Source organism: Molossus molossus, unplaced genomic scaffold (genome assembly GCF_014108415.1).
Source record: "Molossus molossus isolate mMolMol1 unplaced genomic scaffold, mMolMol1.p scaffold_m16_p_22, whole genome shotgun sequence".
Classification (NCBI taxonomy): Eukaryota; Metazoa; Chordata; class Mammalia; order Chiroptera; family Molossidae; genus Molossus; species Molossus molossus.
Genome location: NW_023425358.1, coordinates 33,283,789 through 33,309,685, shown reverse-complemented (window position 1 = coordinate 33,309,685; position 25,897 = coordinate 33,283,789). Strand labels below are relative to the sequence as shown.

Genomic DNA, 25,897 nt, shown 5'->3' with positions numbered 1-25,897 from the left:
AGTCATCTACACACTCAAATGTCCTAACCTCAAAAGTTAAATATTTACTGACTGCCTACCAAGTGTCAGAAATTGTGCCTGCTGGGTATGGAAAATATTAAATAGTACCTTCCCAAAGCTTACATTTGGGTGAGATCAGACACTTAATGAAATACAGTGAATTCTGTGGGATCCCACAGGAAAAGCAACTTATGAAAAAGAAAGAGAAGGTTTCTCAATAGAAGTGTCGCAGTCCAAAGTGTGAAAGATATTTGAGAGAGATGGGAAGTTTGCAAAAGGGAATGGTCTATGCAAAAGAAATGGCATGTTTAAAAATTCAGGGGAGCCCTGGCCGGTTTGGCTCAGCGGTTAGAGCGTCGGCCTGCGGTCCCGAGAGACCCAGGTTCGGTTCCTGCTAAGGTCATGTACCTCGGTTGCAGTTTGTCCCCGGCCCTGGTTGGGTCGTGTGGGTGGCAACCACTCGACATGTCCCTTTCACGTCAATGTTTCTCTCTCTCTCTCCCTCCCACACTCTATCTGAACAAAAAATAGAAAAAATGTCCTCGGGTGAGGATTTAAAAAAAAAAAAAAATTCAGGGGAACCCAGCCAGTGTGACTCAGTGGCTTGAGCATTGTCCCAGGGACTGAGAAGTCCCAGTTCGATGCCCAGGTTGCAGGCTTGAACCCCAGTAGGCTGCGTATGGGAGGCAGCCAATCGATGTTTCTCTCTCACATCAATATTTCTCTCTCTCTCTCTCCCTTCCTCTTTCTGAAAAATCAATAAGAACACATTAAAGTCCAGTCAGTGTGGCTCAGTGCATGGAGTGTCGCCCCATGGACTGAGAATTCCCAGTTTGATTCCTGGTCAGGGCACATGCCTGGTGTTGCAGGCTCAATCCCCAGTAGGGGGTGTGCAGAAGGCAGCCAATCAATGTTCCTATCACATCGATATTTCTTTTTCCTTCCTCGAAAACAAAAACAAAACCATAAAAACATTTAAAAATATTTTAGGGGAAAGGGAAAAGACGGCCTCATTGTGAAATAGAAAAACACTTGTGGCTGGAACAAGGGTGGGCACATTTGCAAGAGTCAAGAAATGACAAATTCACTCAAGAAGAACAAGAAGATAAAGTAACTTGAAAGCTATTTTAAGAACTCTAGCTTTTAATTCTCAGGATATTGAGAAGTCACTGAAGAATTTTAAGCAGGTTACAGTGTTGAACAGAATTGATAGTTCAAAAAGATGAGCACAGCAGCTTTGTGGAAAATGAACTGGAGGGAAGCAAGGGGGAATGTAGAGGCACCATTATGGAGGCTGGACTAAAACCAGGGCCTGGCCTTGGGAAGCAATGGCTTAACAAGTCAGAAGTAGGTGGATTCTGAGGGAGGCTTGACTAGACATGTTGGTCCTTAATATACCTTAACAGACCTTCCAACCCATAAATAAACAAGGAGACCACAAAACACAAGTACCAACCAGCAAGAAGAATAGAAGTCAAAAAGATATTAGTGAAATAAGTGATGGGGTTTTTAAGTTTGCAGAACAGAGGAAATCAATGCTACTCCTGTCTGAAGATGATTTAAGATGCCACACTCCACACAAGAAAACGGGAACAGCTGAAGAAAAGAGAAGGAAAAGGGCAGCAAGTAATAGTCAAGGTGGAAATGAGAACAAATACCAGCAGCAGTCCTTGGTGGCTGCGAAGCAGAAGGGGCTGTAAGGTTGGAGAGAGATAAACTATATGCTCAGTCTAAGAATGAGCAAACCCATGTCAAAGTCTCACTACAGGGGGCTCTTGGCATTCTGGCAAGCAGCATTATGTACCTAAGGGATATCTCAAGCTTCACTGCATCACCAATGTAGTAGAGGGCAAAAAGTGATAGCACATTTATTTGGACCCAATAACAATTTAAGACACAATATAGACACTTAATTTTTAAGCCAGAATTTGTTCATAGAAGTCTTTAGTAGTGGCTACACAGACCAACTGTGTACTAAAGAAGACTTCTCTAGTGTTTATTAGAAGGGTCTCTGAATAAGGCAAAAATGAAATCTTTGTTGTTGTTATTCATATAAAGGTATATAAATATATCTATAGAACTCACTATGTGCTGGACACTGTTCTAAGCTACCTATAAACTTATTCAGTAACAACAGCCTTATTTGATATAGATACTATTATTGTCATTTTACAAATAGGAAAACTAAGGCACAATTAATTCATGCTTTTTAGCATTCAGCCATAATCCAATTAGCAGTACACTGAACCTAAGGGAAACCAGAGATTCTCCATCCTTCCAAATAGGACCACTTCTTAAAAATTAAGGACCACTTTTTTTTTTTTTTTTTTATTCTCACCCGAGGAAATTTTTTTTCCATTTTTTGTTCAGATAGAGTGGGAGGGAAATAGAGAGGGAGAAACATCGATGTGAAAGGGACACACTGAGTGGTTGCCACCCATACGACCCAACCAGGGCCTGGGACAAACTACAACCTTAGTGGAAACGGAACTTGGGTCTCTCTGGACCACAGGCCGATGCTCTAATTGCCGAGCCAAACTGGCCAGGACAAGGACCACTTTTAAAAATTAAGATATAACTGATATAGCATTGTATTAGTTTCAGATGTACAACATAATGATCCATCGTATTAGGAAATAATCATAGTATGTCTATTTAATAGCTATCACCCACAGTTATAATTTTTTTATTATGATGAGAACTTTTCAGGTCTACTCTCTTAGCAACTTTCAAATATATAATACAGTGGTATTGAATATAACAACCATGGTGTATATCGCATCCCCGTGATTTCTCTATTTTATAACTAGAAGTTTGTACCCTTAGACCACTTTCATCAATTTCGCCAACTCCTGCCTTTGGCAACCACCAATCTATTTTTATAAGTTTGGGCTTTGTTTTTTTTTTTAAGATTCCACATACAAGTGAGATCAGATGGTATTTGTCTTTGTCTTATTTCACTTATCACAATGCCCTCAAGGTCCATCCACATTGTCATAAACGGCAGCATTTCCTCCTTATTATGGCTGAATAATGTTCCATTGTGTGTATGTGTGCATGCACACGCACACACACACTCACACTCACTCACTCTTTCTCCATCCATCCATCCATCCATCCATCCATCAATAGATACCTATGCTGCTTCCATTTCTTGGCTATTATAAATAATGTTGTAATGAACATGAGGTGTAGATATTTTCAACTTAGTGTTTTTGTTTCCTTTGGATAAATATCCAAAAGTGGAATTTCTGGATCACATGGTAGTTCTATTTTTAATTTTTTGAGGAACCTCCATACTGTTTTCCATAGTGGCTGCATCAATTTACAGTCCCATCAGGGGTACACAAGGATTCCCTTTTCACACATCCTGGGCAGCACTTGTTATTTTTTGTCGTTTTGGTAATAGCCATTCTAACAGGTATGTAGTTTTGATTTACATCTCCCTGATGATTAGTGATGGTGAGCACCTATTCATGGATGTTAGATATCTGTCTGTATGTCTTCTCTGGAAAAATTTCTATTTAGACCCTATGCCCATTTTACAACTAGAATTTTTTTTTTTTTTTTTGCTATTGACTTATGTAAGTTTTTTTTTCTTTTAATTAATTTATTTTTGTTACAGATGTTTCCCCTTTTTCACCCACTGATTCCCCTCCCCCCCCCCGGCCCCACCTTTGTTGTCCATGTCCATTGTTCATACATACATGCATAGAAGTTCTGTGGTTTATCTCCCCCCTACCCCGTCTTCAGGGGATTTGTAAGTTCTTTATGTATGTTGGAAATTAATTCCTTAACAGATTTTCAAATATTTTCTCCATTCAGTAGGTTGCCTTTTCATTTTATCAATGGTTACCTTTGTCATGCAGAAGCATTTGTTTAATGTAGTCTTACTTATTTTTGCCTTTGCTTTTGGCTCTCAAGGGAAATTGAAAAAAACAAAACAAAACACTGCAGGGTACTCCTATTTCTGTCTCAATGAAAGACCAGATTTTTGTGAACCATCACAGTTCAAGGACATGTGCATGTCATGAGGATAGTTCTGATGCTTCATTCACTGAACAATGCAGTACATGCTATGCATTTAGCTACTGCTCAAAGCACTGCTAGGAGCACAAACACACAGATAGCCATGCCTATCTTTTACCAGCAGTGTGAATCTGGGAAAACTGTTTAACTTATCTTTGCCTCAGGTTCCTTATACACACATGGGGGATAATAACAAGATATACTTCTAAGGGATGTTAGGACAATAAAAAGTTTATCACATAAACAAGCAGGACAGTGTCTGATACATAGAAAATAATAAATGTAAACTAATAACATTTTATCTGTAAAGAATTATTAATAGACTTGATTATTCAGGCCCCAAACAGTAATAAGACTAAAAATCCTAAAGAGATAGTTTTAATGCTGCATCTACCTGCATTTAGGAGTCAAGTATTAAAAGAGATTTACAGAAAGTTGTGAATTGATAATGAGAGCCAAAATATTTCCTGTTAAATGAAGACATTATAAGCTTTTAAAAACACACTAACTCTAATCGAGACAGTGTAATACCGGTATGAAAGATACACATATAGCTCTACAGAGGAGAACTGAGAGTCCAGTAATAAACCTTCACATCTGCAGTGAGTAGATTTTCAACAAGGGTACAAAGACAATTCAATGCAATGTCTTTGTAACAGATGGTGCTGGGACAAGTGATACCAACATGTAAAAGAATGAATTTGGAGCCCTACCTCACACTATATACTCAAAATAATCAGAGCCTTAAGTGAAACTATTACAAGAAAATACAAACAAATCTTTATGACTGGGACATATGCTGTTGGTGGGAGTGCAAAACAGTACAGTTGCTTTGGCAAACAGCCTGAAAGTTTTCTTCAAAAGGTTAAATAAAAACAGTAACCATATGACCAGAAAAATTCCACCCCTAGGCATAAATCCAAGGGAAATGAAAATACACGTCCACACAAAAACCGTACACTTGCCCTGGCTGGTTTGGCTCAGCGGTTAGAGTGTCGGCCTGCGGACCGGAAAGTCCGAAGTTCAGTTCCCTCTAAGGGCACGTACCTTGGTTGCAGTTTGTCCCTGGCCCTGGTTGGGGTCGTGTGGGTGGCAACCAGTCGATGTTTCTCTCTCTCCCTCCCACTCTGTCTGAAGATGAATGAAAAATAATGTCCTCAAGTGAGGATAAAAAACAAAACAAAACTGTACACTTACGGTCACAGCAGTATTACTCATAATAGCAAAAAAAAAAAAAAGGTAGCAATCCAAAGTCACATCAACTGATGAAATGGATACACAATGTGGTCTATCCATACTAGGATCATCCGTAAGAAGGAATGAAGTACTGATAGATGCTCCAACACAAACGAACTTTGAAAACATTATGCTAAATGAAATATGCCAGTCAGAAAAGGCCACATATGATTCCATTCATATAAAATGTCCAGAATAGGAAAATCCACAGAGACAGAAAGTAGATTAGTGGTTGCTTGACCTGGGGAGAATAGGGGTGTTTAACAGCAAAAGAGGAATGACTGCTAAGGGGTATAAGGTTTCTTTCTGGGATGAAGAAACGATTTTAAAATTGAATGTGATGATGGTTGTACAACTCTGAATATACTAAAAATCACTGAATTGTACTCTTTAAAATGGTTAACTGTATAATCCAATTTTACCTCAATAACACAAAAATTTACTAACTCATATGCTTCAAAGCAAAAATATTTCTTTCCTTCATAGCATAATAAACTCAAAGCACTGTACTCTAAGAAGGGACTGAATGATTGGCTGTAAAAAAGAATGCTGAAGAAACAAAAGCAAATGGGCAAGAATACTCTATAGCATGACGTCATTGCTAGCAAATGGAAGATTATGCAAAATAATATCATCTGTTGTTTAGGGAGTTATTCATATGCAGTGAAAAGAAGTGTACATGAACTTGGCCTAGAAATTGTTTAGAGAATTCATATATAATGCAAAAGAAAACGTTATGCCATTAAAAAACATGATGACATGTACAGGAAAAAGCCTTCCCTCTGGCGGGAGGCAGCTGAGGAGGACAAGTGCACAGGGTATCGTCTATTAGCCACATTAGATACTTAACGTCTTGGTCTCGCTACTCTTCAGTGAATAAAGTAATCAAAATAAACATCAAATAATAACTTATGGTAGCTTCTAATGTCAAAACTATATTCCCTTTCATTTTATATCTGTACTGTTCTTATCAAACCTCAGTTACCCTACTTAAAGCATAGGCTAAGACAACTTTAAGAATGCTTAGCTTGCCCTGGTTGGTTTGGCTCAGCGGTTAGAGTGCTGGCCCGCGGTCCAGAGAGACCTGGGTTCGGTTCCCGCTAAGGGCACGTACCTTGGTTGCAGTTTGTCCCTGGCCCTGGCTGGGTCATGTGGGTGGCAACCACTTGATGTGTCCCTTTCACATCGATGTAGATCTCTCTCTCTCTCTCTCTCTCCCCCTCCCTCCCACTCTATCTGAACAAAAAAAATGGAAAAATGTCCTCAGGTGAAGATAAAAAATGCTTAGCTTTCTATACATGCGGTTTGATGTTTGTGGTTATATATAATCCATTTTTATAAACAGATGACATAAAAATTCTTAGCAATGTTTTTAATATTTACTTTTTAAAATTCTTATGCAACACTTACCCTAAAATCATTCTTAAATTTCTTTAAGTCATCAATCTGTTTTCTATGCTCGGAAACAATTGGTGACATACCTGTAAAATTAATAACCATTAGATACAGATTTCTAAATTTAACTTAAAATTCTTTTAGGACGGAATGTTAGAAATGAAAATAAGTTCTATTATCAAAATAATAAAAATGTTAATTATTAATTACAGACTTTGGCATTTGTCAAATTATGCATTTATTTTATCTTTATTGTTGAAAGTATTACAGATGTCTCCCTATTTTCCCCCAGACTCCTTCCCTCCCTGCTCCCAACCTCCTCCTGCTTTCCCCAAACTATTGTCTCTGTCCACTGGTCATGCATATATGCATGTAAGTTCTTTGGTTTATCTCTCTTCCCAACCTCCCCATATCCCTTCCCTCTGAGGTTTGTCAGTCTGTTCCCCACTTCCATGCAAATTATGCATTTAAATATGCACAATATTAAGAAAAAGTGCTGACCAAAAATACTCTACATCAGGCATGAGATTAAACATACTCCTTCCTGTTTCTACAGTTGTACCTAAAGACTTTTTAAAGCTCTAACCTTTATTTTCAACTTTTGGGAAGCTAGGTGATGTCTCATTGGGCTTCATATTTTCTTTATTCCCTGCAGGAGAGTTCTGCCTCTGATCTTGAAGCCTAGAATCCTTAGCTAGAAAATAATTTTTTAAATTCAAAGTTAGAAGTTAGAAAAGTAAAATGAAAAACTATTCAACAATTTTTGTCTCCTAATTTTTTGGAAAAGAATATTTCCATTTAAAGAGACTTTTCTCCTCTGCGGACATATGAAACACCAATAATAAATATATATAAATAAATAAACATAATAATATTTACTACTCAGGAATGGCAACCCTCTTAACAAAAGACATTCAAGAATAACTTATGAAATTAGCAGTATTACTTAAAAAGCTAACTTCATTTACATACAATTTTAAATGTGCACGCAAGTATCTACCTTTGAATAAAACAGATTTTTTTGTATAATGTTCAACCGGTAACACTGCACTGTGCAAACACCGTTATGGAACTGGAAGCCCTTTATTACATACCCTCAACAGATGGGGTGACAGCTCTGTTGGATGCAGGACTGGCAGGCGTAGGAGATGCAGCTGGAACAGGCATAGCAACAGCTTCAGTTGGAATAATACCAGCTTGGGGAGAAGCAAGAACTGGTCCACTAGGAGTATTTCCAATACTGTTTTGTCTGGGAGACCTGGGTCTGTGAGTTTTGGGGGATAATCTTGGAACTAGAAGAAAAAGAAAAGTTATCCATTACATTTTCAGCTCAAATGTCACTTCCTGGCAGAGGCTTCTCTTACGATCGAGGTAAAAACAGTGCTGAGCGCCACTCCCAATTACAGTACTCTTTATCCCTCACCCTGTTTTTCTTTTCCCAAGTCTTAGGAATAGTGGTGATGATTGAGAATATACTAATTCCTAAGTGCGACTAGTTTTTCCTTCTAGCTAAATATATTAATTTTAAAGGCAGTATTTTAAATGAAGTTAGAAACTGGATTTCTAAGGCAAGATAAATGCCACTTAAAAAAAATAAAGATACCAATATTCTATACTAAAAAAAAATAAACGGGTTTCTTTAAAAAAGGTGTGGGGTGGGGGATCCCTACGAAGTTGGTTTATAGATTTCTCCTTCCAGTGATACACTCAAACACCTTTTAGCAGCGTGCAGCCAGTCCTGCATGTTCTTTCATGCCACATCACCATTCACTCTGCAGCAACTAAGGAAACCGGGGCCCCAATTTAGCCAAAAGGGAAAAATAAGTATCTAATAGGTTTCATATTCCATTATAAACCCATTTGTAGAGCCCAGATTCAAAGGTTTAGAGAAAATGGTTCAATTTGATTCACATTAGTGGTTCTTTAAGTCATAAGGGTCATGGAGAAAAAGTCAACATTTGCCATTTTTCTAATTATTATAAACAACCACCTCGTCACTGTTCTGTATGTATTTCTAACATCTATGTTTTTACTCTTTCACTGCTATAATCATTTTTACTCTCAAAATTCATTTCCAGATCATCTGAATTTGTCAAATGATTAATGGTAGAAATGAAAGATTTTTAGAAATTCTATTTTGTTAAGTGAATTTTTATTTCCTTGTAATTAAAGACCAAAGAAGAAAACAAAGTCTAAAGGAGGTCCTGGCTGAGTTAGCTCAATTGGTTAGAGCGTCATCCCAATACACCAAGGCTTCAGGTTTGATTCCTGGTCAGGGCACACACACACGAGTTAACCAGTAAATGCATGAACAAATAAAATAACAAATAGATGTTTCTCTCTCTCTCTCAAAATCAATAAATTAAAAAAAAATAAAGTGCAAAGAAATTTACAATATAATTATACATACACGAAGCTGAACAGTGTATATCACCTGAAGACATTTAACAGAGTTGGGTATATTTTTGTTAAGTTTAAAGATAGATAGATATAGATACACACACATATATTTGTTGTTATTCATCCTCACCCAAGGATACTGTTCCACTGATTTTTAGATAGAGTGTAAAGGAGAGGGGGAGGGAGGGAGAGGGGGCAGGGGGAGAGGGAGAGAGAGAGAAACACAGAGACGGAGAGAAACATCAATGTGAGAGAGAGACATCGACTAGTTGCCTCCCGTCAGGCCAGGTATCGAACCTGCGACCCAGGTATGTGCCCTTGACCAGATTCAAACCTGAGACCCTTCAGTATGCAGACACTCTAACCACTGAGTGAACTGGCCAGGGCAAACAAAGTTATTTTTTTCTTTTAAAGGTTCAATGCACTGATTAAGATAGATTGTGATCACCTGGCCAGTGTGGTTCAGTGGTTGAGCATCAACCCATGCATCAAGAGGTTGTCAGTTCGATTCCTGGTCAAGGTACATGCCCAGGTTGTGGGCCAAATCCCCAGTGGGGAGCATACAGGAGGCGGCCAATCTATGTTCTCTCTCTTCGATATTTCTCTCTCTCCCTTTCTCAAATCAATAAAGAAAAAAAAAAAAAAAAAAGATAAGATTGTGACCAAAAACACAATCACTGCACGCTCTAACTCTCCAAAGTTATCATGGAAGCAAAACCTAAGTAGGAAAGCAGTCTTAGTTTACTTATAAGATCTAGTCAAAGTGTATTTTTTTAATGTTTATCACTGCTGTCAGCACATTCCTCAGGCTAGTTACAGATAAAACTTGGGCCCCTCGTATGTATTTGATATTCCTTATAAGGGAAATATAGCCAGGAATTACTGCCATATACAGATGCTACAGAAACACACAGCACTATTGAGCCCAAAATAAAACGTCTGTAGAATGAATAAAGTTACTAAGAAGATAGGAAATGGGGTCCCTCCAAAAAGTGTTACATTCTGTATTTGACTTATATTTCAGTGGTACTTTAAGTATAAAAAGTATATTCATATTTACAAGTTTCATATGAATCTCATCACAAGTCCATAAAGTAGACTAGGCAAAAATCATTTTACTCACTGAGAACTATGAAATTCAGAACGATCACAAGATTTGCTCTAAAATATGGTGAGAGTAAGTTGTGGAGCCCAGAATAAAAATACACATTTTCTAATTCCTGGTTAATTCATTTTTAATATATACACTTATACTTCCCCAAGCAGCCTGAGCTCAGCCCTTTTTACATTTAGTAGAATTACAAAATGAACACTGTCATTATGCTCTAAGTCAAATGTTACCTACCCCCGCTAACCACTGATGACCATGTGCCGCCCGCAGGACTGGTCCTTGCTGCTGGAGGAACAGCTGCTTCACTTGCTGGAGTGTGGGATACAAATTCTAGGCCACTGGAAATGGAACCCCTCCCAGTAGAAACTCTGTGATTTCGAGGGTGTCGCTGGGCCTTTGGGGACATCCTTGGAGGTCCTAAGAAAGGAACAGTGAACATCACATAAATGCTACAATGTCCATCAGTACAACTTTTCTGCTAAATACACACACCTCATTCGCACATACAGTATCTCACTCTCTCTCTTCCTTGGTTTAAGAAAGGGATGGTAGTGATCCATACATATTTTTGGCCATATTCTTTCAGAATTATTTTGTAGAATGCCACAAAGTTTTACAAACAAATTTCATTTTATTTGTCTTTATTTTCAAAGAAAGGGAGGGATGAAGTTGGTGATAAGAAATCAAACAATAAAATGTCATAATTCTTCCAAGATTTTAGGCATTTCTTTAACCTATAACCATTATTTGTAAGCATATAAAAATAAAGGTAATAAAATGTTAGCAGAAGCTATGGCTACATGACAGAATAAGTTTTATTTTACCATGCACTTTTAGGATTTTCCCTAAAATTTTCTGTATTACTTCTAAAATTACAAAAAGTATTTTAAAACAAAGAATTATTAATCCCTATATATCTCTCTATTATTGAAATGTATGTACATAACCTCCTTAAATTTCTCTAAAACCTTAGTTTATGTAACTCTTCTGCCATGGTGATCAACTTTACAACCCATGCTTTAAACAGTCCTCACCTGTAAGCAGTTCCTCAACTCAACAGGCTATGAGCTGGAAATCCTATTGTTAAGGCATGAACTTCTTTAAAACCAGAATAACTGATATTTGGGTAAGAAATTTATACTATATGAATTATCAAAATTATGCATCATTAATTCTGTCACCCCATTAATGACTTCTATTTCTAAAGACGTCTATTATACTTTCAAACAAAACAGGTAGAAACTGAACAGAATGGCTGACAGAGAAGGCTGACTGTGCCAGCACCTGGAAAAACTCATTCTAGGTCAAAGCCCAAGCTCCTCAACCTCACCTGGCTGCCAAACTTTGTATAAGTCAAATTGATTTGTGTCCTCAGTAGAAATTTAATCATGGATAGAATCTTTAAAACAATGTTAATCTTGCCCTGGCTGGTTTGGCTCAGCGGTTGGAGCGTCAACCAGCGGACCAGAGAGTTCTGGGTTTGGTTCCCGCTAGGGGCACAAACCGAAGAACAAAAACAAAAACAAAACAAAACCAAAACAAACAAACAAACAAAAAACAATGTTAATCTTATATATTACAGTTTTCAATTAGAGACATAATTGATTTATATCAAAGAATGATTTAAGAATGAGTATTTGCATATTTTTACATATTTTTCTACATCTCTTAGCAAAAGACTGAATAAAGTAGGTTGGATAACTCGGTGAAATCAAATTGCAACTTTAAAAAATTCATTCTTGACCTGGCTGGTTTGGCTCAGCGGTTAGAGCGTTGGCCTGCGGTCCAGAGAGACCTGGGTTCGGTTCCCTCTAAGGGCATGTACCTCGGTTGCAGTTTGTCCCCGCCCTTGGTTGGGTCCTGTGGGTGGCAGCCACTCGATGTGTCCCTTTCACGTCGGTTTCTCTCTCTCTCTCTCCCTCCCACTCTATCTGAACAAAATATCAAAAAATGTCCTCAGGTGAAGATAAAAAAAAACGGAACTCATCCTTGCCTGGCTGGTATGGCTCAATGGATTGAGTGTTGTCCCATGGACTGAGAAGTCCTGCTTTGATCCCCAGTCAGGGCACATTCCCGGGTTTTGGGCTGGATTCCCAGTAGGGGGCGTGCTGGAGGCAGTCAATAATCAATGTTTTGCTCTCAATATGGATTTTTTTTTTTTCTCTCTCTCTCTCTCTCCCCTTCCTCTCTAAAAAAAAATCAATTAAAATAATTTTTTTTAATCTTCTTCTTTTTGGTAATACATCAAATACTTACAGAAACAAAATATACTCCCCTCTATTACAGAAAACCACTATATTTAATAGTTTAATTTTGAAGTTCACACTTAAAAAATGCTCCAGTATCACCTAACTAGAAAACATATTACGATTCAAATTAGTTAAAAAGAAACCTTGATGAAGCACCCCTGAATTTGCAGAAGGTATATTCTTGAACATAATTCTGCCTGAATGGTCAGTTCACAAGCAGTCCTTACACTCACTAAAGAGTCCTGTTTTGTCCAACATAAATGTTCTCATAATATGAGCATCACTTATCTAAACAATGGACTGTGACAAATACTTGGACAGAATTTAACTTTTTGTTTAGTGGCCACTATTTTTTTTTTAATCCTCACCCGAGGACATTCAGATAGAGTGGGAGGGAGGGAGGGAGAGAGAGAAAAACATTGACGTGAAAGGGACACATTGAGTGGCTGCCACCCACACGACCCAACCAGGGCCGGGGACAAACTGCAACTGAAGTACGTGTCCTTAGCAGGAACCGGACCCCAGTCTCTCTGGACCGCAGGCCGACACTCTAACCGATGAGCCAAACCGGCCAGGGCATAGTGGCCACTATTACAGGTGCTTAAAGATCAGCACAGTGTGCTGCTGAGGGTTAGCCACTTTAGTCAAGATCACATGAGCTCTGACTGAATGGCAATAATTTATTGAAAAGTAGCCAACATAGTTTTCTCCAGGGAAGCACTTTGTGCTAGAAAATAATATTTATCCCAACAGAAGCTATATCAACGGTAAATTTAATGAACAAATCAGATTAAAACTGTAACACAAATACTTGATCAAAAGGACATTATCATTTAGAAAACAGGTTTTTAATTTATGTACTGCATTTAAGTTAAAATGTGACCTCTGTACAACATATCCATATATTTGATATGTAGCAATGGTGAATTAGGATTTTCTTTTTTTTTTTTTTGACAAGGGCAAAAAAACACACCCAAAAAACCCCTAAAAATTAAGTCATGCCCTGGCCGGTTTGGCTCAGCGGTTGGAGCGTCGGCCCGCGGTACAGAGACCCGGGTTCAGTTCCCGCTAAGGGCGCGTACCTCGGTTGCAGTTTGTCCCCGGCCCTGGTTGGTCGTGAGGGTGGCAGCCACTCGATGTGTCCCTTTCACGTCGATGTTTCTCTCTCTCTCTTCCTCTCTCTCCCTCCCGCTCTATCTGAACAAAAAATGGAAAAATGTCCTCAGGTGAGGATAAAAAAATAAAAATAAAAAATAAAAATTAAAAGTCATAAGTGGTTTTTATTAACAATTTTATCTTAGATCAAGAACTTCTTCCAGATTCAAGTAGACTTTCATTATAAAATATTGCAAAGCTAATTTTTTAAATTCCTCAGACATAAAACCGAACAATATTGTAATCTAAGGGTTGACACACAAAGGCAGCTACATGGAATGTCCCTCTCAGAAAGTATCCCTAAATCACCACTCTTGCCTACGACCAATAGGCAGGTTCACTAGTACCTTGGCCAAGGAGATGTAAAATGATAGGTTCTACAATAAGTCAAGGACTGGGTGAAGAAAGCTCACTATTCACCATGAACCACCGTATACGGTGTAACTGGAAGGGTGAAGATCTGGGGCAAACCTTCTGGGCTGTAAAGGAGCATCATTACCAGGCAGAGAGAAACCCCATTCTTACAATTCAGGACAGTCCATAGCTTCACACAGCATTTTATCAAATTTCTCTCTAACGAACAAAAGGTTAATAGAAATAGTTTTAATAAACTAAAGTTAAAACACGGAAATTATAGGTTATCAAATAATGAAGAGGAAACTTTTCTAATTATAAACTCACATAGGAGTTAAACAAAGACAAACAAAAACATGAACAAATTGTGGTATTGTACCTTCTGAAGACATGCGTTTAGGCATAGTAGAGACAGGAGCTGGAGAACCATGAGCAGAGGGGTGAGACGGGGGTCTGGATGGCCGCGAGGGGGGCCTGGAGGGCGGCCGTGTAGGGGTGGCTGCCCGAGGTGGAAGAGAGTTGGGACCTGACTGGTAGCGAGAAGGTGGGCGGGAGGAAGGAGATGGGCAAGGCGATGGCCAGGGAACACCTGACAGAACAAATGATATGAAGGAAAGTATAAAAACTAAAGAAAAAAATGAGGGAAAAAAGTAAACAGAAAAAAAAGTAAAATGACAAAAATGATTTCTTGTACATTTTAACCCTTTGAGGACAGTCATTTGATTTGTGATAAGTTTTAGCATAACTTAAACTGACATAAATTCACATTTTACTTTAACCTGCTTAAAATTAAGTCTGTATAAATGAATACACGTTCCCAAAGGGTTAATTAGGATCTACACATACTACTGAAGAAGACAGTTAAGACTTTACCTATCAATCCTACTTCTGTAACTTTCTCAGTAATCAATAAATAAAAGAAATATTAATATATACTAGATAACTTCACACAATAAATCACAAAACTTGGGAATAAGATTTACATTAGTTTTAGCTTTTAAAACATGATGAAAATAAGCATCAGCTATAAAATCCCATTTAAAATGCAGGTTTCTCATAACCATTTGTGATTTTCTTCCAGTTTATACTTGAACGTTAGGTTCAGTCTGAAATCTCATTACAAGTTCAAGTAGAAATAAAACATTACTTCTACTATTTTCTAGAGTCACAGGAGTGACAAACGTTAATACTGATTGCCTTAAAAAAATTTTTTTATTCTTATCAAATTACAAAAGGGGGGGTCTTTTGTATAATTATGCAGTTTTTACTCATCTAAGAGATATTTAACTTTTCTAAATCTAAGAGACTGCTTAATAAGCAATGCAACTACAGAGCAGTCATCACCAAATAAACTGACACTGATGGATATGCACAGGTCAAAATACAGCTCACATGTAAACACAACATATCACTTACCTTAATCTTAGTAAACAGTCCAGGTCTCCTCTCCATAGGCTGCCACACACTTGAGTATCATACACTTCCCAACCCCCTTCCAGTATTTTACTTTGAAAATTCTGTTCATGAACAACTGAAATTCTTTACTCAATGAGTAAAGAAATGTCACCCCCAATACAAAGTCTACAAAATACTCAAGAGTGTTCATTTGGAGAGGAACTCTGGAGAAAGACTCAATGAAAACAAATGAAATTGGAAACTTAGTGTTCTCTATTTTTCCTCCTAAATTCGCAAACTTAAATACCTAAAATTGATTGCTCACTTTCTCCCCCCTCCAGTTAGTAACGTACTATATCACTATTATTAATTACAGTATTTCCATACTGTCTAGCTATCAGACTTAGATGAAAGATCCATGACCTATGAGCTATATTCAATCCAGACTTAGAGGAAGAGTAGAAAAAAAATCTTCCTACTAAAGATGCAAGTTTCTTTTACTTTACTTAAGCAAAAGTGCAACAGCCACCTTTACACTAAGAGTTTTTTTTATTGTTTTAAAAGCACATTTCATTCTTCACTTTCTTCACATAACTCTTGGTCATGTCTTGGTTAACAAGTCACCTCAAATCCTTTCTTGAAGCAAGCAGAATATAAATATATAAGCAAACAGTAAATTAATCTATATTAACCACTCACCCAGAATAAGATTTTCCATTTAAATTTTGTGTAAATAATTTTACTATCCGGTGTTTTTTAAATTGAGAACCTACCCAAAGTTTCCAATTTCTTTTATGTGTGGAGTGTTTTTGGCCAAGGGAATTCTTTAGTTAAATTTAGCACTTTCTCTTAATACATGAGAATTTTTCATCATGCTATATATGTTCAAATGATTTATACTAATTTTTACTAATCTGATATCCACCAAGGTAAATTTAAATAACTTTTTGAAAACTACTCCACAGAAATCATTAAAGGTGTGCATTCTTATAATTACGTAAACATTTAGAAAGCTATATACTTGATCAATAACTTTGATAGATTTGGTCAAAATACTTGCCTCCATTAACTACTCTTTGGTCTGAACCAGAATTCGGGTTGAAATCTGAAGTGTGAGAGGTGGATCTTGATGGCATGGAGCTCGATCCAGGCTGGCCCATACGTGGTGAATTCTGCCTCCCACTTCCCCAGGATATGACTTCTCTATTTCTTTGTCCAGGAGGAATATATTTATTTTCCCTGAAAAGGAGAGATCTTCTAAATTATTTTATCCTAACAGATATCAGGCCAATGAAACAAACCTAAAAGTAATTTAGGCAGAAGGAATTGTTTTTTTCATAAAAAGGTTAAACACGAAACCAAAGTGTCTCAACCCCAGACAACCCTTTTCTCCCACTGAACCCGAGTCCCAGCCTCTGGCCTTTCTTTTCCCGCAGATTCTCCCTCCTGAGCACGAAGTTTAACTGATGTGCATTCATTCTAATCTACTTGGCTTCTTTATGGCTGATTATATTAATCACAGTCTATCTTCTTGAAACTTTCTTCTTCCTGAGCTTCCTCTTTGTCTTCTCTGAGATCTCTTCTCTCTGTGCCTATGCATGGTTTTTCATAGCTTAAATATCAATAACGCTGATGAATCCCAAATCCTCACCGCCAGTCCCAGTGTCAACATCTCCCACTGAAAACTTTAATTCAAATCACCAGACTCTCAGCTATGAGATACTTGAAATAGGATGTATATCTTATGCTACCAGGTATATAGGAGGTGCTTTCCAACACATTTGCGAATAAATGAATGAAAGACCTGTGAGGCCCTCAAATGCAATAAATTACACAAACGGACTCGCTGTATCTCCCCCTCAAACTTGCTCCATTTCTATCTCCAGTACAACCACAAGTCCGCTTAGTTATCAAATAAACCTCAGGATCACCCCGGGTCTTTCTAACCTTTCTATTGCTAGTCCTGGTCTGGCTAGTTTTCAAGTTCTCACACTTTAACTATTTCAAAACACTAACTGGTCTCCATGTCCCAGAGATCCTTCACACCATCCCCTGCCTACAAGGTGCTGTTGTAACGTGACATTTGAAGTCCTGTACTACCTCAGCTCCTATCACCAGCGGCCACCACTGCACTCTCTACACTCACCCTGTATTCCAGGCACGTGACGCAACCAGCCTTTTCCTCGGCTGGCTGGTTCTTTCACGTGTCTTTTCACCATGTGAGGAATTCTCTCTCGTTTCTCTTTGAGTGGTAGACAGATCTACTACACTATCACAAAACATCACTGCCGCTGACCCTGCAGGTTATGCTACTTCCTCCTCACTGTGCATGTTCGTGGTGCTTTGAACACACATCTGATCTCAATGAGCTCTTCCAGTTCTGGGCTCACTAACTGGGTATATCCAACACTTGGCAACACAGAACTGGCGCTCTACAAATATTTTCTCTAACAGAACCTTAAACCAATTCTATTTGCATTTTCTACCTAAGCTACATTAAAGGAAGATGAAATAAATAATACAACTTCTCACACAGACCTTGAATTGTGTATCCAAAACACTGCATCATGATTCCCTTTAAATACCTAGTGTTTATGCTGTGACCCTCACGTTCGCTGGAATTTCTCTGAACTGCTGTGTATTTTTCTTCTTCACTCCTATCATCATTTTCCAGGGCCACCCGTGCTTTGTACTGGGCACTTGATTCAATTTCTTCTGCTAATTGGTTTGCTCTTGCTTCTCGTTTTAAAAATTCTTCCGAATTATCTCTTTCTAAGGGCACCCTATGACATAAGGAAAAGAAAAAGCCAACTGAGTATTTTAAAGCCATAGTTTTTATATATGTCACAATCAACTATTAAGGGAATTTAGAGTTTAAAATGCTAGTAAAACTGTAAGAGAGTTGCGGTGATCTATTTATTTGTAAATCAAAATTTGAATTATATTGTTACCCAATCCCTAGAGGAATACAGTATTTATACAACTGGTTATATTGACTATTCCCCCATAACTTCTACACTTGCAAATTAGTTTTTACAACTTAAAAACAAAAAAATAAAATTTGCTTAAAGCATAATTTAGAGTATAGGTAAACTACATGTTTTAATGGGAATTTATCATTTCAGTAGTAACAGGATAATGCTTTCACAGAATTGTTTAATTTAAAATCCAACAGAATATGTATTCAACATCACAAATTTAAGTTGATGACAAAGACAAATGCACTCAAATAAAAGCAAACTTTTTAAACTTACGTATATGAAGATAAACTGCTATCATATGTAGACACTACACCATAATTTTCTTCATTATATCGAAACATATCATTGGGATCCCATCCATTAGACTAGAAGAAAATGAAGCTCATTTTTCAAAATGACAAAGTATTTGTCTTCTTTAACTCAGTTATAATCAATATCTGCATTAACAATATCTACCTTACTATACTAGCACAATCTAACAAATTAAAAAAAACAGGCAAATTTTTCCTTTAGAAATGTTTTCAGAAAAAAATTGTCTTCTGTATCAGGCCCTACAAGTTGGTAAATAACTATATAAAACAATTATTTGAGAGGTTATTAGTAAACGTTTAGAACATACCAGTTACTTCATGAAATATGAGCCCTTAGGTCAGGATTCACTCCTCTCCCTACCCAAATAGCCACCATCTTTCTGCAGGGCATTCACTGGAAACCTCGAGTGGACGACTGTCGGCTCTGCAAGGCAGAGGCCCTCCGGCAGCCACAACCAGTGTCGGAGTTTCGGGAGAGGAAAGGGGAAGCGCTACCTGCTGTCGCCCTGCTTCGAGGTGGGGCAGCGCACTCGCCCTGCCATCCTCCCCATTCTCCTGGGCATGCTCGAAGAGAACGCGGCATGACAGAGTGAGCAGGCGGTCATCAGAAAGGTCACAAGAGCTAGGCTTAATAGCTGGCTTTGCCGTTACTAGCTGTGGGTCTTCAACAATGAAATTCTAGGTCTTGGTAACCCTAACCTGTAAACTCAGTGTAGATACCTCTGAGAAAACTACCATTCTCAAAAGCTAAGCTCCATTTTTATAAAGTTTTTTATTTATTAAGAGAAAAATATGGATTTGTTGTTCTACTTATTTATGCATTTATTGGTTTATTCTTATATGTGCCCTGACCGGGGATCGAACCTGCAACCTTGGCATACTGGGTCAATGCTCTAAGCAAGTACACAGCCCTACTAGAGCTAACCTACATTTTTTAATCTGTTAAGAATCAATCAGTCAGGGGAGAGGCAGGAAGAATCTTCACTGGTGAATATTAATGTCTGGGTAATGGTTTTTCTATTGTTTCAACTCACCTTTTAAAACCTGACTGGTAGAAAGGGCCAAAAGATAGTACATAACCGTTACCAATCTCAGAAGAGAGAACACAGAATCATTCAAGCAATGTTGATGGCAACTTCACTAAAGCTTGCCTCTAAGGTCACCTATTAACCTTGGGTCCTTCTGTGCTATTCCAGATAAAACTATAATGTAATTCTACCAGTAAAGCAACTCCTTAGGCCTAACACATGGACAGAAACCTATGAAGGCTTTAAAATTACTGAAGTAGTATACACTCCCTATAAAGTCTAAACCATGCAGAGAAACAGCCAATAAAAAGAAAATGTCTTCTGTCCGGCCAGTGTGGCTCAGTGGCTGAGCATCGACCCATGCACCAAGAGGTCACCCGTTCGATTCCCGGTCAGGACATATGCCCAGGTTGCGGCCCGATCCCCAGTGGGGGCATGCAGGAGGTGGCCAATCGATGTTCTCTCTCATAGATGTGTCTCTCTCTCTCTCTCCTTCTCCCTTCCTCTCTCTGTAAAATCAATAAAGAAAAAAAAAGTAAAGTAAAAAAAAAGTAAATGTCTTCTGCCTGGATGGTGTGGCTCAGTAGAATGAGTGTTGTCCCATGGACTGAGAGGTCCTGTATGATTCCTGGTCAGGACACATGCCCGGGTAAACATCTTCTAATCCAAGTGTGCATAATCACTACTAACAACTTCTTGGGCATAATCCAGACAGTCTCTATGAACATATAAAAATATAATTAGCGCCCTGGCCAGTGTGGCTTAGTGGTTAGAGCGTCGGCCTGTGGTCCAGAGAGACCCGGGTTCGGTTCCCGCTAAGGGCGCGTACCTCGGTTGCAGTTTGTCCCCGGCCCTGGTTGGGTTGGGTGGGTGTCAGTCACTTGATGTGTCTCTTTCACGTCGAATGTCTCTCTCTCTCCCTACCACTCTATCTGAACAAAAAATGGAAAAATGTCCTCAGGTAGGATAAAAAAACACACACACACACACACAAATGGCTTTCTTTTTAAAAAAATTCAAATAGAATCTTCTTGTTCTGCAACTCGCATTTTCTTTTATGAAGCCTTACAGATCTTTCCATATCAAAATACCATTCTTTTAGTGGACATATAGTATTTCAATTGAATGAAGAAGGTACAATAGACTTCGGGTCAAGATGGCAGCATAGGTAAATGCGGTATTGCTTCCTCCCACGACCTCATCAAAATTACAACTAAACTACAGAACAACCATCATTCAGAACAGCCTGAAATCGAGCTGAATGGAAGTCCTACAACTACAAAATTAAAGCAGCAGCACACGAGACTGGTAGGAGGGGCGGAGGCAGACGGGCTGGTCCCAAGTGTGGGGGATAAAAAGCACAAGGATACCTTGGCTGGGAAGGTCCTCCCTAAGGACTGAGTGGTCCCTGTCCCACACCAGGTGCCCTGCTCAGGTTCCAGTGCCAGGAAAATCCCTATCACTTCTGGCTGGAAAAACCAGCGGGAACTGAGGCTCAGGGAGGCTGAGGCGGCTGGAGCACCAGGCAGCTCCTTAAAGGGCCTGCGCACAGACTTATCAGACTCACTCCCTCTAAGCTTGGAGGGGAGGCAGCTCGAGGGGCACCAGAGACATACAGGGAAGAACTGAGCTGTTTGGCACTGGAGGGAGGGCTGGAGAGGGGGCTTTCTCCTGGACAAACGTGCTGCCAGAGGCCTTTGTTCCTTTGGTGAGCCCTTCCCTGGGGCGGCAGACAGCTGCCATATCTGGGACTCCAGCAACCTGGCTCACACTGGTAGCCCCGCCCTGGTGATTCCCTGAGGCCCCGCCCCACCCAACTTTCAGGCCCACCCAAGCTGTTGCCAGTTACTTAACCATAGGATTGGCCTGTCTTGGATCCTGCTTCAGGTTTTCCTAAATTCTTTCAAACAAGCAGCATCTGGTCTCAGCTAGCCCCCTACCTCTCAGTTAAGTAATACATAGAAACAAACACAGGGTGGCAGCCAAAATGAGGAGAAAAAGAAACAGGTCCCAAATAAAAGAACAGAACAAAACCCCAGGAAAAGGACTAAGCAAAATGGAGATAAGCAACCTAACAGATGCTGAGTTCAAAATACTGCTTATAAAGATGCTCAATGAACTTAGTGAGAACCTCAGCAAACTTAGGGAGGGCCTTAAGAGCATAAAAAAGGACCAGTCAGAAATGAAGGAGGCACTAACTGAAATAAAAATAATTTACACAGATTCAATAGTAGAGTAGGTAAGGCCAAGAAGCAAACCATCGATTTGGAATATAAGGAAGCAAAAAACACCCAATCAGAACAGCAAAAAGAAAAAAAGAATTAAAAAAAAAAATGAGGATAGTGTAAGGAGCCTCTGGGACAACTTCAAGCATGCCAACATTCGCATCTTGGGGGTGCCAGAAGGAGAAGAGAGAGAACAAGAAATCAAAAACCTATTTGAAACAATAATGGCAGAAAACTTCCCTAACTTGGTGAAGGAAATAGACATACACATCCAGGAAGCACAGAGAGTCCCAAACAAGATGAACCCCAAGAGGGCCACACCAAGACACACCATCATCAAAATGCAAAAGGTTCAAGACAAAGAAAGAATCTTAAAAGCAGCAAGAGAAAAGCAGTTACCTACAAGGGAGTTCCCATTAGACTGTCAGCTGATTTCTCAAAAAACACTTTGCAAGCCAGAAGGGAGTGGCAAGAAATATTCAGAGTGATAAAGCAAGAACCTACAACCAAGATTACTCTATCCTGCAAAGATGTCATTTGGAATTGATGGTCATATAAAGAGTTTCCCAGACAAGGAAAAGCTAAAGGAGTTCATCACCACCAAACATTATATGAAATGTTGAAGGGTCTTCTTGAAGATAAAAAATATGAACAAACAAAATGGCAATGAATACACAGCTATCAACAACTGAATCCACAAAATGAGCAAGCAGAACAGAAACATTCTCATAGATACAGAGAACATTTTGTTGGTTGCCAGATGGGAGGGGGGTTGGGGGAATGGGTGAAAAAGGTGAAGGGATTGGTTGCTAGACTGACAAACCTCAAAGGGAAGGGGGGTTGGGGGGTGGGAAGAAATAAACCAAAGAACTTATATGCATATATGCATAACCAATGAACACAGACAACAGCATGGGCAAAGGTGGGGGGGGGGGAAGGAGGGGGCTCAATGGGGGAAAAATGAGGAACATCTGTAATACATTCAACAATAAAGATATAATTTAAAAAAATGAAGGTACAATATATCTACCCAATCGACACCCTAGATAGTAAGGATGTAGCCAATATTTCACTACCAGAAATGGCTACAAAAAAATCCTCATACATAATTACATTCATGTCTTATGAATATATTAGGGCAAAAATAAATTCTCAGAGGTAGAATTGCTAGATCAAAGTGTATGTGTATTTTAAATTTTGATAAGATATTGCAAGAATGCTCTCTAGAAAGCCTTTATCTTGTTTCTGCCTCACTATCACTAAAATGTGTACCTGCTGCTCTATGTCCTCCACACAGGTGATGTGCTGCACAGACCTAAGAACCTTCATGTTAGGTTATATGATTCTTTAAAGTGTGAAAATTAGTAGTGATGTGTTGCCTATATATTTCCAAATAATGATGTGTTTTCTTTGTATTTATAAGTAAACAATGACTTAAAGATAAAACACAAATTAGTTTATTTTTTTTTAAATATTTTTACTGATTTTTTTTAGATACAGGAAGGGAGAGGGGGAGAGAGAGAGAAACATCAATTGGCTGCCTCCTGCATGACCCATACTGGGGATCGAGCCCACAACCTGGGCATTTGCCCTGGCAGGTCACTGAACTGGCGGCCTCTCAGTGTATGGGGCAACTCAATCCACTGAGCCACACCGGTCAGGCCAGATCTGTTATAAAGACATTTCTGTAATGTTAAAAGGAAGATTCTTCATTGAATTCAAATTTTTCTAAACACTAATTTTTGGCAAGAAACTTTGCTTTCTATTTCTACAGTTTAGGAAATTTATTTACAGAATCCTAAGATAGTTTTTATTAAGCATTTGATTTATAGATGATATGTTACAGGAAAAGTAAAAATATTTGCCAAGAGGCTTTTTTATAAATAGATTTTTGTGTAGAACAATCTAACTTAGAGAAATTTACTTGTTGCTTTAATTCTAATACCTAACTACATGCCTTAATAATTAGTACTACTTCTTCAGACAAGCCTAAAAGTAATACTCTGACCTCACCTAAAGTCAACAGATAATTAAGATACCATATACCACTTGCTTTGGGCTGCCTCATTGGGGCAGAGCACTCAAAGCAAAATATACTAGCATTTCCCGTTTCCCATGCGTTAAAATTTTAAGTTGTTTATTATGACTTACTTTAAAAACATAGAATAATTCATAAGCATCACAAAGAAACATATTTCTGTATTTACTCCCCTAGGGTGGGGGTAGGATACAGACAGCAGTCTATATTTACACAATAAAACTGCTGCTTTAAATATACTTACAACAACAACATACTTAAATTAAAACCAAGTGACGAGATGTTATACCACGTCATATGGTCATCGTCTGATACTAATCCAAAGATTTTACTTACGACGTCATTTTCCAAAGCTTCTAGTTCCTCATTGGTAGTGAGTTCACCTGCATCCCAGGGCTCCAGGTCCTTCTCTTTGTGTTCACCATTCACTTTAGCACTGATAGCAGAGTCAGTAAAAGCATCTGCAAAGGATGTTTTTGGTTGAAAGATCATACAACCACCAGACAATGGATCATACTATACACACATAGATGTATGTTAAAAAGTAATTATGAAAAGGGAATTTCTAATACAGAAGGAGTAACACTCATTAATGGTTTGCTTTCAGATGTCTAATGCTTCTAATACTATAACCTTCAAAAACTTAATTGGCATCATAGATAATTATTAACAAAGATGTTTTCCTATATAATTTTAAGCCACATGAAATGTTTTCATGTGTTCACAAGTCATTAAACTACATGAAAAATAATTACTTTGTGTTTTAGAAGTAATCTAGAAAATTTCTATCTATCCACCTAAAATAAGATCTCTTTTGTTTAACAAACATAGAAATTAGAGATACCCACAGAGCTCCTGGAGCCAAACATGGCAAGATTTTTTAACTTTTTGAACCTATGTCTATATGATATGCACACATTAGTATCCTAACATACTCTTACCATTAGTAACTAAAGCTATTATAAGTGACCCATCCCTTCACAGAACCCATTTTTCCCTACAGCTACTCTGTTACAAGTTCAGGCCCTAGAGTGTTACCTGTTCCCAGAAGGGTCACATGACAGGCCTATCTGAATTTCCTACCAATTCTTTCTCACCTGTGTCCTCATCCCTGCTGCTGATGTTACTAAGGAGCACTAGCTGGTGAATGTGACATGGCATCACTATGCTCAGCTGACAGGAACCGCCTGCAGCAGCTATCCAGCAGAGAGTATTTTTCTCTAGCTGGGAGTCAGGACTCAGCCACATAAAGGTACACTTGGGCCACAACAGTGTTAGAAAATGCCTTGGAGATAAAGGTTTGCATTTAAATGGCTGGACCCATCGGGTATCACCTAGCACAGGGCTAGGTAGTGATACTTCTGCTGATCTGGCTCTGCTAGAGGGTGCTGGCTCCCAGTCATTGTGCCCTCACCCCTACTGCAAGCTGCCACCAAAGAAGAAGAAAAGAATCAATAGCAGTGTCTCCTTCCAAAGAGCCAATTCCAGAGGGATTCTTTATTTGGTTCTGCTTCTCTATTATCGGTTCCCTGGTAGGCAAGGTGATGTCAAGAACTCGTGCCAGAAATTTAGGGATGGCACTACAAGCCTAACTAGCTCTTACCTCCTTCTCATCCCCAACTAGGGGTGATGGAAAATAAAAGCATAGTTGCACTAATGGGCTTGCTGCTAGCTCTCACCAATAGCACAATTCCCACTGCTAGCAATTAAAAGAGCCAAGAGTGTACACAGGTCCCCAGAGCCGCACGCTACGGGTGGGAGTGGGACGGAATCTCCACGAGAAGATGCCTGCATTTTGGAAAATTTCTAACAGACTCTAGCAGACTGACGCTGTCCTCATAGTGCCACCTTCCACTGGAAGCCACTGACGGTCCTGAAAACTTTCTTTACATGACACCTGCCCGAGTCAAACCCTACTCTGTATCTTCTTAAAGTTAGACAAATTCTTGGTAAAAACTAATTTTGCCATGTGTTGTTTCAAGAATGTGAA

At 38.8% G+C, this 25,897-nt stretch overlaps 1 protein-coding gene across 11 annotated transcripts in view; it reads right to left on the bottom strand.

The window, feature by feature from the left end:
• Nucleotides 1-25,897, bottom strand: part of ATXN2 (ataxin 2) — a 72,941-nt gene that overhangs the window by 30,840 nt on the left and 16,204 nt on the right. For 10 of the 11 annotated variants that reach the window (XM_036277148.1, XM_036277149.1, XM_036277147.1 and 7 more), the window contains 9 exons: nucleotides 24,244-24,368; nucleotides 18,579-18,670; nucleotides 17,910-18,107; nucleotides 16,385-16,563; nucleotides 14,309-14,518; nucleotides 10,406-10,588; nucleotides 7,755-7,952; nucleotides 7,247-7,354; nucleotides 6,676-6,746 (listed from right to left, as the gene is read on the bottom strand). In XM_036277148.1, the coding sequence (XP_036133041.1) occupies nucleotides 6,676-6,746; nucleotides 7,247-7,354; nucleotides 7,755-7,952; nucleotides 10,406-10,588; nucleotides 14,309-14,518; nucleotides 16,385-16,563; nucleotides 17,910-18,107; nucleotides 18,579-18,670; nucleotides 24,244-24,368 (1,364 nt within the window). The remainder of the gene's footprint in view (nucleotides 1-6,675; nucleotides 6,747-7,246; nucleotides 7,355-7,754; nucleotides 7,953-10,405; nucleotides 10,589-14,308; nucleotides 14,519-16,384; nucleotides 16,564-17,909; nucleotides 18,108-18,578; nucleotides 18,671-24,243; nucleotides 24,369-25,897) is intronic. The other variant, XM_036277150.1, reaches the window with a different exon arrangement.